Source organism: Pelodiscus sinensis, chromosome 5, assembly GCF_049634645.1.
Source record: "Pelodiscus sinensis isolate JC-2024 chromosome 5, ASM4963464v1, whole genome shotgun sequence".
NCBI classification, from domain to species: domain Eukaryota; kingdom Metazoa; phylum Chordata; order Testudines; family Trionychidae; genus Pelodiscus; species Pelodiscus sinensis.
The window spans coordinates 133,378,438-133,393,165 of record NC_134715.1 but is presented as its reverse complement, the minus strand read 5'-3'; the positions used below and the strand labels follow the sequence as shown (position 1 = coordinate 133,393,165).

Here is a 14,728-nt window from a genome sequence, read left to right as displayed (position 1 = left end):
GCTGCAGGGAAGGGAACAGATGGCAGGCCGACCACGGAGCTGGCTGAACGGTGGTCGCTGACGCGTGGCTAGCCGGGAACTTCCGTGGGAAATGTTTCCGTCTGCGCAAACGTCGGCCGCTCCCGTGGGCCAGCTGGACCAAGTCTTCGCCCCCTGGCCCTGCCTGCCTGATGTGCTGACTAGTCCGGCTGAGTTCTCCTCCCTCTGTGTGACCTTCGCCCCGTCTCAACGTCTGCTCAGGACCGAACGCGGCGTCTTCCAGCGCGCAGGAGGCCCCGCCCCGCCCATTAAGGTGGGACTCTCGACCTCGGTCCAAGCCTCTCGCTGCACAAGCAGAGGCACTTGTAGCCCGGCCGTGACCGGGCCTGGAGTTTGCAGCCAGTGGGACCGGATGCCAGGGGGGAGGGGTGACAGTGGGTTATTTTACTGTTTAAAACGCATCAAGGAGGCGTTGGCATGAAACTCAACTTGCACGTCCCACGGTCTGGGCTTTGCGGCCGGGCCCCAGATGCACAGGTCTGAGGCTACGGCCAGGTCCAGACTTAGCCTCTACACGTGGCGGGGGTGGCTATACCAGCCAAAGCCCTGCCGTAGAAGCAGTGCCCGCAAGTGCTGGGCCATGGGGGGGGCTGGTAGAAGCGACCCGGGCAAAAGCTTTCCTTGCCCCCCGCCCCCCTCCCCAGGTGCAAAGCTTCCCAGCAGCTGAGCTGGGTCCTTGCTGCAAAGCTCTTCTGCTCCAGGCTGCACGTACTCGCCGTGCTGCCGGCCACTCCCAGCCGAGAGGCAGCGGCTCCCGCGTCCACTGGGCGAGAGCGAGGGGGCCGGGGTTGGACCCAATCCTGCTCCCCGCGGGTCCTACCCCCCCACCTGCAGCATTCCCAGGATCCAGCCCATCCTTTACGGTGGTGAAGGCAAAGCGGAGCTGTGCGGCTCCAGGGCGCGGGGGAGGCCCTGGCCCTGCTATGGCACGTCTATGGGAGAAATTCCTGTCGGCCTTCGCTAGGGCGAGCGACAGCCGCCCCCGCAGTGCCAGCTTGGTTCATGCCCTGGTGCGCCCCTGCCTGGGGAGGCCCTGGGGGAGTCGGGCGCCTGGGGGTGGAGATCCCTGCCTGGAGCCCAGTCGGCTGCTGTGCTCCTAGGAGCATGGACCCAGGCCCCTGGGGGCAGCAGGAGCCAGCGCAACCGTCTAGCTGGGAGCGGAGCCGGCTGTCAATTTCCCAGCTCGGGGGAACGGTGGAATTGACATGAAGGGCAGCCCATAGCTGAGGGGAGGGGTGTACCGTGTCACCTGAACTACACTGTCCGGCCTGTGGCTGTCAGTGCAGCAGGGCCCTTGGACCGAGGCTGCAGCCTCGACACTGCCATAATTACATGTTGACCTACGGCTGTAGGGTAGCACAGGCCTTAGTGGTGCTATCCGGGGAGAGGTAATACCGCCTGTGCTAGTGCCCAGTACAACCCGCCCAGGCCTGGGGCTGTACGGGTGTGATGGTGCCACAGTCTCCTCCCCCCACCCCCCGTGAACCCCTCTGCCTGACGGGATGAAGCAAGCGTGGTACCTACTCAAGGATAACAGCCAAGGCAGCTCCTGGGCATGCCTGGCATCTAGCTGCAGCCAGTGAGCTGAACCCCCCCCCCCCCCCCCGCCCCCAAAAGTCAGCAGAGCCTCCAGCATGAGCAGAAGGGAGGGAGGGTGCTGCTGTGACGTGGATGCCACTTTTCAAAGCCTGGGTGCCTTAGACGCTTTGTCCTGGGGTGATTGACCAGCACTGGCGCTAGGTGTGGGGCTCTGTCACTGCGGGAAGACACGAGGGGAACGGGGCCTGTGAGCGGACACTGATGGGTGGGAGCTGCACTACGTCTCCCCGGCTGACTGTCCCTTGGAGGACCTAGGAAACACCAGGTCACCGCGAGTGTGACGAATGCGCACCGGTTAGGGAGTGCCTGGTGATGGTCACAAGCACTGAGTGCGGGGGGGGGGGGATGATGCTGCAGCCAGGACAGCAGCCGCTGCCCCTGGGGAGGAACACGGCCCCTGGCCCCGCGGCCAAGCTGCACTCCCCTGCGTGTCTCGTGATCGGAGCCCTGGGCGCTGCACCATGGGCGTAAATCACGCCTGGGGCCAGAGTCACCTTGGCAAACAGCTAATGGGCTTCAGCGGTGGGTCACTCGGGGCAAAAGTTCTAGCAGCTGCCTCAGCCGTAGCCGGATCGTACCGTGAGCGAGCCGGCTGGGTGGTACGCAGGGCACCAAGCCGTGCAATGTGGCTAAACGTGGTGTCCCCCTCTAGGGCCAGAGGGCAGGCCCCATGCCAGGCCGATTCCTAGCCTGGGGGGCAGGGACTTGGACGAAGAGGTGGGAGCCGGGTGGATAATTGGCCAGTGCCCAGCGTGACGCTAACCCTGGGCTGTGGAATAGGAATGTCAGAGCACAGGGGTTAGCCGGGCCCCTGTGGTATAAGGGCCACAGGCAGCTGTGCGGGTGCCAAGCGTAACCCCGGCTCCTGTTCCTCACTTAATGATACCAAAGGTGGGGGGCTGGGCAGGGCAGCAGTCCGGCTGGCACTGGGTCCCCTCCCCGGGACAGCTGGGACTAACCACGCCTGGCAGAGCTGGAGGCTTCCCGCCCCTGAATGCTGCCCAGGACTTCAGGGCCCGCGCTCGCAGGTCCCCAGTGCGTATGCGCCTTGCAGGGGGCGCCCCCAGGGTGTCCAACCGCCTTCCCGCTCGGCAGCGTTAGGAAGGCCGGCCCCGGCTGGGTTTGCCAGAGGCACCCGCAGCTCCAGGCAGCAGAGTCCTGATCCACTCTGAGGGGACGTTCTCTGGCTTGTTGGGGACCCGTCAGTGCAATGCAACCAGCTACGTCTACACTGGCAGCTTCTTGCACTAGAACAGTTTTGCGGAAGAGTTCTTGTGCATAAAGGCTTCCACGAGCACGTCCATGTGCTTTTGCTCGAGCATCCGTGGCCGTGTGGATGCTCTCTCGAGCAAGAAAGCTCCGATGGCCATTTTAGCCATAGGGGCTTCTTGTGCAAGAAATTCATGGTGCCTGTCTACACTGCCCTCTTGTGGAAGAGCTCTTGTGCAAGAGGGCTTATTCCTCGTGGGGAGAGGGAGGAAGCCCTGTTTTACAACACTAGACTGTAGCTTACTTGCGCAAGGATGCACGTGCAGCGTAGACAGCAGGCAAGTTTTTACACAAGAACAGCTGTTCTTGCGGAAGCTGCCAGTGTAGACGTAGCCTTTAGTTCTAGGAGTGAGCCCTTTGAAAAAGGCAGGAATTTCCCCCTTTGCTTTCATAGACGAGCCCGAAAGACACCAAGTCTGTTCACAGTGGAGGGAAGATGAACGACACGTGGTGAACCTGCGGTTTCCAAGGGCAAAGAAATCAATGGGCCCAGTTTTCTTGAGGGCCAGAGGAAACACCTGAGCACACAGGTCCAAAGCCGTGTGCGTGGGGGAAGCATGGGCCGGCTCTACTGCTGTGACTCCTGATCAAGGCGGGGTTTAAACAGGACGCTGGCTTCAGGCCGGAGTGTTAGAGGAGGCTGCAGAGGAAGAGGGAGCGACAGGGTGGAACGGTTTCCTACAGCTGAAGACAAAGGGTTGCCTTGCTCCTGTTGCCCTAAAGCAGGGGTGGGCAATAATTTTTGCAACATTTTGCAAAGTGGTCAAGTAGCTCTTCCATGCTGCTAATGGAGATGTGGGGTTTGGGATGGGGCTGGGTGCAGAAGGGAGCTTGGGGTAAGGGACTGGGAGGCAGGAGGGAGACTGGAGTCTGAGAGGGACTTGGGATGAAGCAAGCGGTTGTGACCCAGGGCAGGGGACTGGAGTGCAGGGGTTTGGGTAGGAGGGGATTGTGATCTGGGAGGGGGTATGGATGTAAGAAAGGGGACAGAGGGTTTGGGTATGTTGAGTTGGGGGGGCACAGAGAGTTGGGGCAGGAAAGGGCTGCGTTGCCAGAAGCAGGCTGTGGCCAAGAGACTTGTCAGCTGCCAAACTAGCCTGCCTGCAGAGCTTCCAACGCTTCCCTCCCAACCTGCCTGGCCATGTGCTTCATGAATAACTGAGCCCAGGAGAGGGGGTGTAGTTCTTCTTGGCTGCCTGTTACGCCAACAAGCAGCTCCCATTGGCTGGTTTCTTCCAGAAACCAACCAATGGGAATGTGCTGGGGGTGGGACAGCTCCTAAACCTCCCCCCCCCTCCAGTTTTCTGGGGCTCCCCACTGCCCCACAGGCTGGAAGCAGCCCAGGGGCCAGATCTTCCCCAGGCTGCACTAGACTCTGTTTCATTGCTGGGGCGGGCGGAAGGGAAGATAACACATTCCAAGGTCAAACCCTGCCCCATCGTCCCCACTGGCACTTTCAGAGACGCTGCCCCAGCCGGATGCAGAAAGCGCCATCGAGAGCCCACCGGCCCCAAGCTCCGTGGTGTTGCACCGGGCGACTCCGCCGCCTCCAGGCCAGGAGTCTGAGTTTCAATCTCTCCGGATCCCGCGAGACCTTCCTGCACCCGACTGAAGGCCCGCGGTTAATGTCTGCTCCCGCCGAGATCTATGGCCGTGACCGGGTCCCCCCGCCCTGTGCCTTGCTGAGGGACTAGCTGGGAGCTGCTGGAGTTTATAAGGCGGGTTTCTGACCCTTTAGCCCCACTGGGGGCTCTGCTCAGAGCCCTCTCCAAGGCTGGGCACAGGATCCCACCAGTGACAAACCAGGGCTGAGCCCTGCCACAGGGAGCTGGGGGAAGTGGGGCCAGCAGGGGGGTGAGGCATGTAGCTTGGCTTTGTGAGGGCCTGGGCCTGGGCCATCGCCTGGGGCCCTCCTTAGCGCCAGCCCTGCAGTTACAACCCTCCCCTGCTCGGGAAGCAACTGCTTTGGGGATGGACGGGGCAGCCTGCTGCAGAAGAGGCAGGGAGCAGACACGACATGTCATGGCCTCCCTCTGGCCCCGGAGCGTCTGACATCAGCAGCACACGGCTGGTGCTTACAGAGCGAGGCCTGAACCCCGCCGCCCTGCCAGGCGCCGTCTTTGCCGCGTCTGCTGCAGAACTGGGACTCGGGGGAGTGAGACGTGGACACAGGGCGTTGGGGGGAGCGGCCCGTGGACACCAAGCGCGTGCCCGGCTGCTAGGACGATGGACACACTGCTCACCTCCAAAAGGGCGCTTTTTAATAATGCGTTCTCTTAAAAACAGACAGCGCCGCCTCAGAGCGGGTTTGCCGAAGCCTCAGAAGCCAGAGCGGGAGGAGGGGGAATTGAGAACTCAAGCAAAGACGTCTGACCTGTATGCTCACCCTCGCTCCCAGCAGCGGGCTCCGCCGACCCCGACCTCCACGTGGCTCCGACGGGCAGGCAGGTTGGAAGTTCTGTTCCTGTGCTTCAGCCCAGCCCTTGCTAGCTGGGGAGCAACGCACACGCTCCGGCTCCAGCGGAGACCCTGACAGGGCCACCGGCTGCAGGCAATGACTGCACCCAAGACCTGGCAGACACCCCAACCAGACCTGGCCCAGCGCCAGTGCCGCAGGGACCGGCAGGCTCCAGGAAGACGCCAGCTGCTGCCACTTCTGCCCCTGCACAATTTGCGGGTTGAAGGCATCAGCCCAGCTGCCAGGGAAACTGGATTTCTGAGCTGAACTCCAACGCAGACCCCAGCCAGGGAGCAACCATGTGAGCGCCCCCACCCCAGGTGCCTGGCCCGGGCCCTTTGGGGTAGTCGTGCTCCTGGGCTGGTGCGGAGGGTAGCCGGGGCAACTGGCCTGCAGGCCTCACTCGCCTCACACAGGCCCAGGCAGATGGAATCAGTTTCCATCCCCCCGGGCCTGGCGAAACCGGAGGCTCCAGCATCCCCATTGCGGAAACACGGCAAAGGGACAGAGAAAGCTGCCGCAGGGAGAGTAAAACCCTGGTCAGGCTGACGGGAAGGCTGGGGCCGTGGCCTGGGCGCTGGACGGGGACAGAGCAGAGCTGCCCCGTCTCCTCCAGCGCCAGGCGGGGCGTCAGCCTCTGCCCCTCCCTGCGAGACGGCTGGCGCCGAGGCTGCGGAGCTGGACCCCAGGAGGAGGCAGCCCCCACCCCCCGGAAGATGGTTTAAAGCCCAAGGCGGCTGGGGGTGTTACAGCGGGAGCAGGAGGAAAAGCTCCGGTGAGGGATGCTGGGAGATGGGCTGGTAAACGCTTGGTATCCGCTTCTGGAGGGCGCGAGCCAGCAGGCCCTCCAGCGGCCCAAGGGGGGGTCACCTCCCACCACCCCTCGCTTCACGCTGAAGGCTCCCTGGCGGTTCTCCTGCCCGTCCCCGCCAGGCCAGCTGACAAGGGAGATCCCTGCCTGTATTGCCCCAGCCTAGCTCAGCGGCTCCAGAAGTGACATCAACTGCAACCCAAGTGGCATGGCAGGGCTGAGTGGCCGGCGGCCCAGGGTCCCAGGGGGCCGTGCTGCTGCTGAGAGACACCCACGTCCAGAAGGGTTAAATCCCGAACCATGGGCCCCTCCCTGAACACTAGTCAACGTGGGCAGAGCCTCCTGCTCCCAGCCGGCTGCCACCGGGCACCTGAGGCTCCGCTTTGCTTGTCAACAAGTCTCATGACCAGCTGCCACTTTGCCACCAGCCCCCCTGGGCATCTCCCACGGCAAGAGGCAAATTGCGGGGCACAGACCTGGGACATCCAGGCAGCAGGGCCCCCCCGCCCCAATGCATGCGCTGGAGACACTGGGGCAAACCCCTCCCCAAAGAGCCAGGGCCTGGTCTTACAAGCTGCTGCGTGGCGTCTTCCACCGGGAGCCCAGCACGGTGCAGGCTGGGCCCCTAAGGAGCCCAGCCACCGGGCCTGGCGCTCTCCTCTCCCAGGAGGCATTGCGGGTGAGCTGGAACACAACGCCCGAGCCACTCGGCAGCGTGCTGGGGCCTGGGGCACATCTGAGGTCCCTGGGGGAGGGTGGGATGACGCCAAAGGGGGGTCACTGTGCTCAGTGACTTGTAACCAGCAGATTTTGGGGTGCAGCCTGCAGTGCTGAGTAAGCCCAAGAGCCAGAAACAAACCCCCCAGGGGAACGGACGCGGTGCAGGAGCCGTTCCCCCGCGGATCCCGTGGCCTCTTGCCGCTCTGACCTCCCGCGCTTGAGAGCTTCCGCCCCCAAGAAAAGCAGGCCGGGCTGTGGAGAGGCCCCCGGCCTAGTGTTCAGTGCACGGTCGTGGCTCCGGAGGGGAGCAGGGCAAAAGGATTCTGCGTCAGTTTCATCACTCGTCAGCTCGTCTAAAATCCCCGCAGAAGGGAAATGCAAAGCGCCCGCGTCGGGATCATCGTCCTCACGGCACGTCCCGGCCCTCTGCGGAGTGGAGGGAGAGCAGGGAGCCGCCTTTCAAAATCGGCCTCAGTCAGCTGGTTGGAAGCACACCCGCCCACCCCACCCCCGGCGTCCCTGGCCGGAGCAGCCGCCAGATCAGCCCCCAGGGCCGCGAGTCCCAGAAGCCGCCTGCCCCCACAAGAGATTCTACAAAGAAAAATAAAAAGGTGCCCAAGAGCATATAGAGCCAGGGTCCCCCGGGCACGGGCGCTCCAGTCCCAGGGCCCAGTTCGAGACTCGCCCGGATCCTCGCCCACCCCCCTCGCCCAAGCCAGGGACAGGGACAGTCTCTTCCAAGTCTGCCCGAAGCGTCAGTACTTCACTCCCGGAACAAACTCCTTGGCGTCGGGGTTCAAGTTGCTTTTGCTCTGAAAGAGAGAAAGGGAGAGGGGTCAGTCCCCACCTTCAGCGCATGGGCAGGCAGGGGCGATGCCCCCCACACCGAAGGACGACCAGACAACCCCACTGGAGGCGTGAGGGTGGACCCGCTCAGACACGGGGCCAAGGGCCATGGGACAGCAGTCGCCCAGTGCTGATCAAAGGGGGAAGAGGTGCTTGGGCTAACCCCAGCAATGCCCAACCAGCCTCCCGCGGAGCCAGGGGGAAGCCCTGGGGAGTGTAAGCTGGGCCCTGGCCAGCCAGCCCTTCCCGGAGCACTGGGGTCTCTCACTGGGCAGCGCACGTGAACCCCTAGTCCAAGGGCAGAGTGAACCCCACCAGCGAGACGTGCCCTGCCCGGCGCATCCCCCCTTCCAGGACAGGGCCCTGCTGCAGGCGGGGAGTCTCAGGGGAGCAAGCCAGCACCCGCCTCCCCCCGGCCTTTACCAAGATGTCCTCCGAGCTGCAGCCGTCGCCCACTGAGAGTCCGTTCAGCTGCTGCTGCAGCTGCCCGAGGCCCTGGGGCAGGTCGCGGGACGGAATGAACCAGTCCTGGTCTTCCTCATCCAGCATCTCCTGGAAACAGCGGTCCAGGAAGTCCTGCTCCTGCAGCTCCTCCTCCACCTGACCGGGAAGGGGAAGAGCCGTCAGGGCCGCGAGGCAGCGCACACAGGCCGTGCCTCCAGGGCCACCGCGCCCCGGCCTGGGAGCCCGCGAACAAAGGCGCCTGTCCCGCGCCCAGCAGAAATGCCGCGGGGGTCACTTACACAATGCTGGGCGAAGACCTGGCCATGCCCAAGGCAGGGTCCAAGCACCTTTGAAAATAACACAGTGGCTTGCGTAGCTGGCCTGAAGCCTTGGGCCAAAGCGAGCGGGCCGGAGTCCCCCCAGCGGGTCGGGGACAGAGCCCGAGTCCGGCCGCCCAGGCAAACCCGGCTCTGGGTGCAGAGGGCCGGAGGGCCCGAGAATGGCAAGGAGCAGCGAGGCGGGACGGAGCGGTACAGCCACACCCCGGACGTGCCAGCTCCTCCCCCACCACGAGGGCGGCACCCACGTTCTCGCCCAGCTTGCCTGCAGTGTGCGCAGAACCAGGCAGCAAGCACCTGAGGCCTGGGGCAGCGGAGGGCCTCAGAGGAGACAGGCCAAGCACCTGCCAGGCACTAGCCCAGGGCCGGCCAGAGGAATCCCCAACGCTGCCCACAGGAGGCAGCGCCTCAGCCACCTCCGCAGAGCACTGGACGGGGGGGGCCTGGGCCCACAGCGAGCGCCGCTGCCACAGAGCCAGGACGCCTGGGGTCCCCCCTCGGCTCTGCCACCGACCTGCCGGGTGGCCTTGGCTCAAGGCGCTTCGTCAGGGCCTGGGCAGCTGGGCGGAGTCTCCCGAGGCCCCGCAGCTCGGTGGGGTCCAGGCTGCTGGCTTCCACCTGGGGCACAGAGAAGCCCATTGCCCCACGCATGGGACCAATGGCTCCTCTCACGTCTGGGGCCCAGCCGGCCCTGGGAGATGCAGCTGGAAGCCCCCCCCAGGGGTTCCCCCTTGGCTAACTGGCATGGGGGGAGCAGAGCGCTAAGAAAGGGCGGGGAAGGAGCCAGAGGCCCAGGCTGGAAGCAGGCCCAGGAGAGAGCCGGGCTCAGCGCACGACCCACAGAGAACGGCTGGGCCCCAAGGAGCAGGGACAGGGGCACAGCTCCCGGCAGGCTAGAGGGGACCCAGCCCCTGGGAAAGGGAAGGTCTGCCAGAAGAAACCCGGGGCCAGCCCAGCAGTTTGCGGGGGAAGTGCTGGGACAGGGCGGGGGGGGGGCACCATGGGCAGGCTGGCTGCTGAAATGGCCATTACTGGCCCCTCACAGGCCAAAGGAAGCAACGTGGACGTGCTGGGATTTCCACTTGGCCCTTGGTGATTCCGGAAGGGGGACCGACTCTCGACGTGGCTGGGTGGCCAACACGGGGCCGACCCCGCCAGAGGCAGCCTGACAAAAGGGAGCACTGGGGCGGCGGGTACACCCGGCCCTTTGCTACAGCTCCTGGGGCCGCTGGAACATTAGGGCTGCACAGAAAAGTGACAAAGTCTACTGCAGAAGCAGCTCAGCCGGTCGCCTGTGGCCTCCCCCCGCCCCGCTCAGCCGGTCGCCTGTAGCTTCCCCCCGGCCCTGCTCTGCCCGTCGCCTGTGGCCTCCCCCCGCCTCGCTCAGCCGGTCGCCTGTGGCCTCCCCCCGCCCCGCTCAGCCGGTCGCCTGTGGCTTCCCCCCCCCGCGCCCCGCTCAGCCGGTCGCCTGTGGCCTCCCCCCGCCCCGCTCAGCCGGTCGCCTGTGGCTTCCCCCCCCCCCGCGCCCCGCTCAGCCAGTCGCCTGTGGCTTCCCCCGGCCCCGCTCAGCCGGTCGCCTGTGGCTTCCCCCCACCCCGCTCAGCCGGTCGCCTGTGGCCTCCCCCCGCCCCGCTCAGCCGGTCGCCTGTGGCTTCCCCCGGCCCCGCTCAGCCGGTCGCCTGTGGCTTCCCCCGGCCCCGCTCAGCCGGTCGCCTGTGGCTTCCCCCCCCCCCGCCCCGCTCAGCCGGTCGCCTGTGGCCTCCCCCCGCCCCGCTCAGCCGGTCGCCTGTGGCCTCCCCCCGCCCCGCTCAGCCGGTCGCCTGTGGCCTCCCCCCGCCCCGCTCAGCCGGTCGCCTGTGGCCTCCCCCCGCCCCGCTCAGCCGGTCGCCTGTGGCTTCCCCCCGCCCCGCTCAGCCGGTCGCCTGTGGCTTCCCCCGGCCCCGCTCAGCCGGTCGCCTGTGGCTTCCCCCCCCCCGCCCCGCTCAGCCGGTCGCCTGTGGCCTCCCCCCGCCCCGCTCAGCCGGTCGCCTGTGGCCTCCCCCCCCTCGCCCCGCTCAGCCGGTCGCCTGTGGCTTCCCCCGGCCCCGCTCAGCCGGTCGCCTGTGGCTTCCGCCCCCCCGCCCCGCTCAGCCGGTCGCCTGTGGCTTCCCCCGGCCCCGCTCAGCCGGTCGCCTGTGGCCTCCCCCCGCCCCGCTCAGCCGGTCGCCTGTGGCCTCCCCCCGCCCCGCTCAGCCGGTCGCCTGTGGCTTCCCCCCGGCCCCGCTCAGCCGGTCGCCTGTGGCTTCCCCCCGCCCCGCTCAGCCGGTCGCCTGTGGCTTCCCCCCCCCGCCCCGCTCAGCCGGTCGCCTGTGGCTTCCCCCCCCCCGCCCCGCTCAGCCGGTCGCCTGTGGCCTCCCCCCCCCCCGCCCCGCTCAGCCGGTCGCCTGTGGCCTCCCCCCGCCCCCGCTCAGCCGGTCGCCTCCCCCCGCCCCGCTCAGCCGGTCGCCTGTGGCTTCCTCCCGCCCCGCTCAGCCGGTCGCCTCCCCCCGACCCGCTCAGCCGGTCGCCTGTAGCTTCCCCCCGCCCCGCTCAGCCAGTCACGTTTGGCCTCCCCCCGCCCCGGTCGCCTTTGGCCTCCCCCCTGGCCCTTCAGACACACACACGCTCTGGGCACGCGGACAAGCCGTGGCGAGACTCCTGGGACAGTTTTCCCTGCGGGATTCCATAATCACATGTAACCCTCCCACCCCCGCAGCGCGCTCTGGCAGACACACGGGGGCAGCAGGCAGACACAGCCGGGCGCACGGCGGCCCAGCCCGTGGGAGAGCTTCGCCCTGGCAGGAACGGAGGGGGAACATTCCCAGCGCAGCTCTTCTAAAGCAAGAGGTTTCCACAGCCGCTCCGAGGACGGGTGCAGCCGCGGCACCAAGGGGCATGGCCGTTCCAGGGCCTCAACCAGCCAGAGCATGAAGCGAGCCGCTCGGCTGACCGGCGCCAGCCAGCGGGAAAGGGGTGGAGGGCAGCAGCCGTCACTAGCGAAGGGTTCCAGGTGCTGCTGGGCCGGCTCAGACCCGGACAGGGGCTCTAATCCACCACGCCGGCCCCTCGCCGCACAGGGGGCTTCCAGTAGATGGACATGCCCTAGGCGACCGGGCCGGGGCTGGGATCGGCTGGGAGCTCCGCAGGGCAAACCCCAGCGGGCAAGGAGCAGGACCAGCCCTAACTCCATGGGATAAGCCGGGAGGCGAGGCAGGCCCTGTGAGAGCCAGCAGCGCAGGTGTACCAGCAGGTCCTCTGCACCCGCTCAGAGCCCAGCGAGGCAGGCGTAGCTACAGCTGGCCAGGGGGGTTGGAATGGACTCGGGAAGTAGACGGGGGGTCGGCTGGCTGCAGCCCCCCAGCCCTCCCCACCTACCTGCTTGGGTAGCTGCCACGCTGGACACAGACCGCGTACCGCAGGGTGGAGTGAAATACAGGGAGGCTGTTTAACCAGCTCAGCAATAGCCTTGGCCTTCCTAACGCCCCTGCGGTGCGCAACTGGCCACGCGCTTCCCAGCCGGCCGGCCTCCCCACCCGCCCTCGGCCCCAGGCTGCGTTAAGACCAGCAGAGCCACCAGACGGGGACAGGGCAAGGGTCCAGCCAGCCCAGCAGCCTGTCTGACCACAGCCAACGCCAGGTGGCCCAGAGGGAGGGAACAGAACAGGCAAGTTACCAAGCAACCCCTCCCCTCAGCCAGTCCCAGCAGTGGGAGGGGAGAGGGCTGTATGCAGAGGTGTAGGAACACTCGGCCACTAGCGGAGCCTCGAATTCAACCCTTTGGGCCTTCACATCCCCCCTTTGTTTGAAGCTTGCTGCCTACTCGGTGCACTGGGTTAAAAACCTTCTTCAAAGGAGTCCTGGTCTCATTAGCCTCTGCCGTACCCTCCTGCCTGCCTGGGTGTCTCCGACCCAAGCTGAGGGGTCCGCGGTTTCTAACCTCCCCTCCCAGGGAAGCTGACCAATGCCCTTCTCTGTGCTTTTTCCAGTTCTAACATCTTTGACGGGGTGGCAGAATGAAACACGGTATTCAAGATGCAGGCACAGCCTGGCTTTCTAGTGCGGCATGCTGGGATTTTCTGGTTCATCCTCTGGCCCTCTCCTGGTTTCTGGCCATTGTTCACTTTTTTGACGGATGCGCTACACTGAGCATGGCTGTTCTTCGTTGTCAGTGGCTCCAAGGTCTCTCGGGAGCAGGAACAAGGAATTTAGCCCCACTGGGAGGTAGTGCTGGGAGTCTGGTTTCTACGCGCATTGCTTTGCATGTAGCACCATGCAATCTCCTCTGCCAGTTGGAGCCCAGGCCCCCAGAGCGCTGAGACCCCTTCGCAACTTTTCACTGGCAGCCTTGGAGGCAACGCTCTTGAGTCGGTTTGTAGCAGCTGCAAGCTTTGCCACCTGGCTGCGTAACCCTTTCTCTGGGCCGTGTTGGTTTTCTGGTTTCTCGTCACAGGCAGTCAGCTGGCCGGCAGCATAACCCTACAGCTACACTCTGCGTGCGCAACCCTGGGACTGGCAGCCAGAGAGATTCCATGGCACAGCAGGAGTCAGTCAAGAGGGTTGCTGTATTTGACTGTTTTCTTCCACTCCCCCACCAGCACACCTACCATCAGCCGCCTGCATTTTCTACCTGGTATTCCCACGTTCCACTGAGCATCGCTACTCCGCCGAGTTCCTGCGATGCCTCGCACTCTTTACACTTAAGTTTGAATAAAGACTCGAATTATCTTACCCATTACAAAGACAGCTTCCCCAATTATCACCTCCAACATCATTAGCTCACAGACCTTCCCCCCCCATCTCCCTTCTGTTCTGCAATGTGATTTGTCCTTTTCATGTGTGTTCATTTTTTAATTGTATCCTTTGGTATATATGGTTGTGACAATTTTCTTCCACTATTTGATCTGAGGAAGTGGGTCTGGCCCATGAAGGCTCATCACCTATTAAACCATCTTGTTAGTCTTTAAAGTGCTACATTGTCCTGTATTTTGTTTCAGCTACACCAGACTAACCCGGCTGCATCTCTATCACCATCGTACACCAATGTCCTTACTTCATACCAGGCACTCGCGGTCACCCGGCTGAGTCCTGAGACTTATTGCATTTGGATACTGCCCCTTAAATAAACTGCTCAGTATTTAGGCGTCTGCTGTGATGCGACAGACCTGCTCGGGATTCCGCCGGTTCCTCCAGCTCTTACCAGCGCAGCCCAGCGTCTAGCCTCCCCTCTTCACAAGGAGGTGGAGAATCCTCTTCATAAAAAGGCGACCCTCGCGGGGGCCGTGTCTGCCCAAACCACATTGCTCTGCAGCTGCCGGCTTTCCCCCACCCTTGCTTCAAACACTCCTCCAGGCCCGTTTTAACTCGACATGCTCGCACCCTGCTTCCGTTTTGGTGCAGACGGAACCATCGTTCCTGTTTGGCTCTTCTTTGCCCCAAAGCCCCCCAGTTCCTGAGAACCCCAAACCCTCCCCCCTCCACCAATGTCTCATCCACGCACTGAGCGACTGCAGTTCCGCTGTGCAACTGGGAACATTTCAGGGACTGCTACCATGGAGGCCCCGGGCTTTAATCTCTTACCTAGAGCCTAAACAGAGCCTCCCATGACCCCTCGACTACCTTTCCCTATATCCCAGGATCCCTACGGGTACCATGACCAGCAGCTCCACCCCAGCCCGCCACGCTGGGGATGTTAAAATGCAATTAATTTACTAATCGAGTAGTCGATAAACTCGCTAAGGGCAGCGCACAGTTTGGCTCGCGCCAGTTCACAGCACAATCTCCCCAGCTGCTGCTCTGCATTGTACAGCACAGGGAAGTCTCTTATTAAGAGACCTGCGGGACTGATCTGGCGTCTGTGTGTGCCGGCTTCCCTGGGCTGCACAATGCAGGGAGACAGCTGGGAGGAGAGAGGGCTGAGTGATCACACACACACACCCCGGACCAGGGACTGACTCTTCCCTGGGCTGCACAATGCAGCGAGACAGCTGGGAGGAGAGAGGGCTGTATGCTGATTGATCTCTCTGTCGCACGCACACACGCACACGACCAGGGACTGACTCTTCCCTGGGCTGTACAATGCAGCATGGGAGCTGAGGGGTGTGACCAGTCGATGGTGCTAACCGATACCGGTTAGTCGACTAGTTGCTAACATCCCTACTTCACACAAACCTGCCTAGATGTCTTCGT

The 14,728-nt window shown here is 64.3% G+C and overlaps 1 protein-coding gene across 4 annotated transcripts in view; it reads right to left on the bottom strand.

The window, feature by feature from the left end:
* Positions 1-5,146: 5,146 nt before the first annotated feature.
* The window catches only part of PAIP2B (poly(A) binding protein interacting protein 2B), a 37,506-nt gene continuing 27,924 nt past the window's right edge, over positions 5,147-14,728 (bottom strand). For all 4 annotated transcript variants that reach the window (XM_075931070.1, XM_014575391.3, XM_075931071.1 and 1 more), the window contains exons 3-4: positions 8,166-8,342; positions 5,147-7,708 (exon numbers count right to left, since the gene is read on the bottom strand). In XM_075931070.1, coding sequence (XP_075787185.1) covers positions 7,652-7,708; positions 8,166-8,342 — 234 coding nt within the window. In that variant the 3' untranslated portion in view covers positions 5,147-7,651. The remainder of the gene's footprint in view (positions 7,709-8,165; positions 8,343-14,728) is intronic.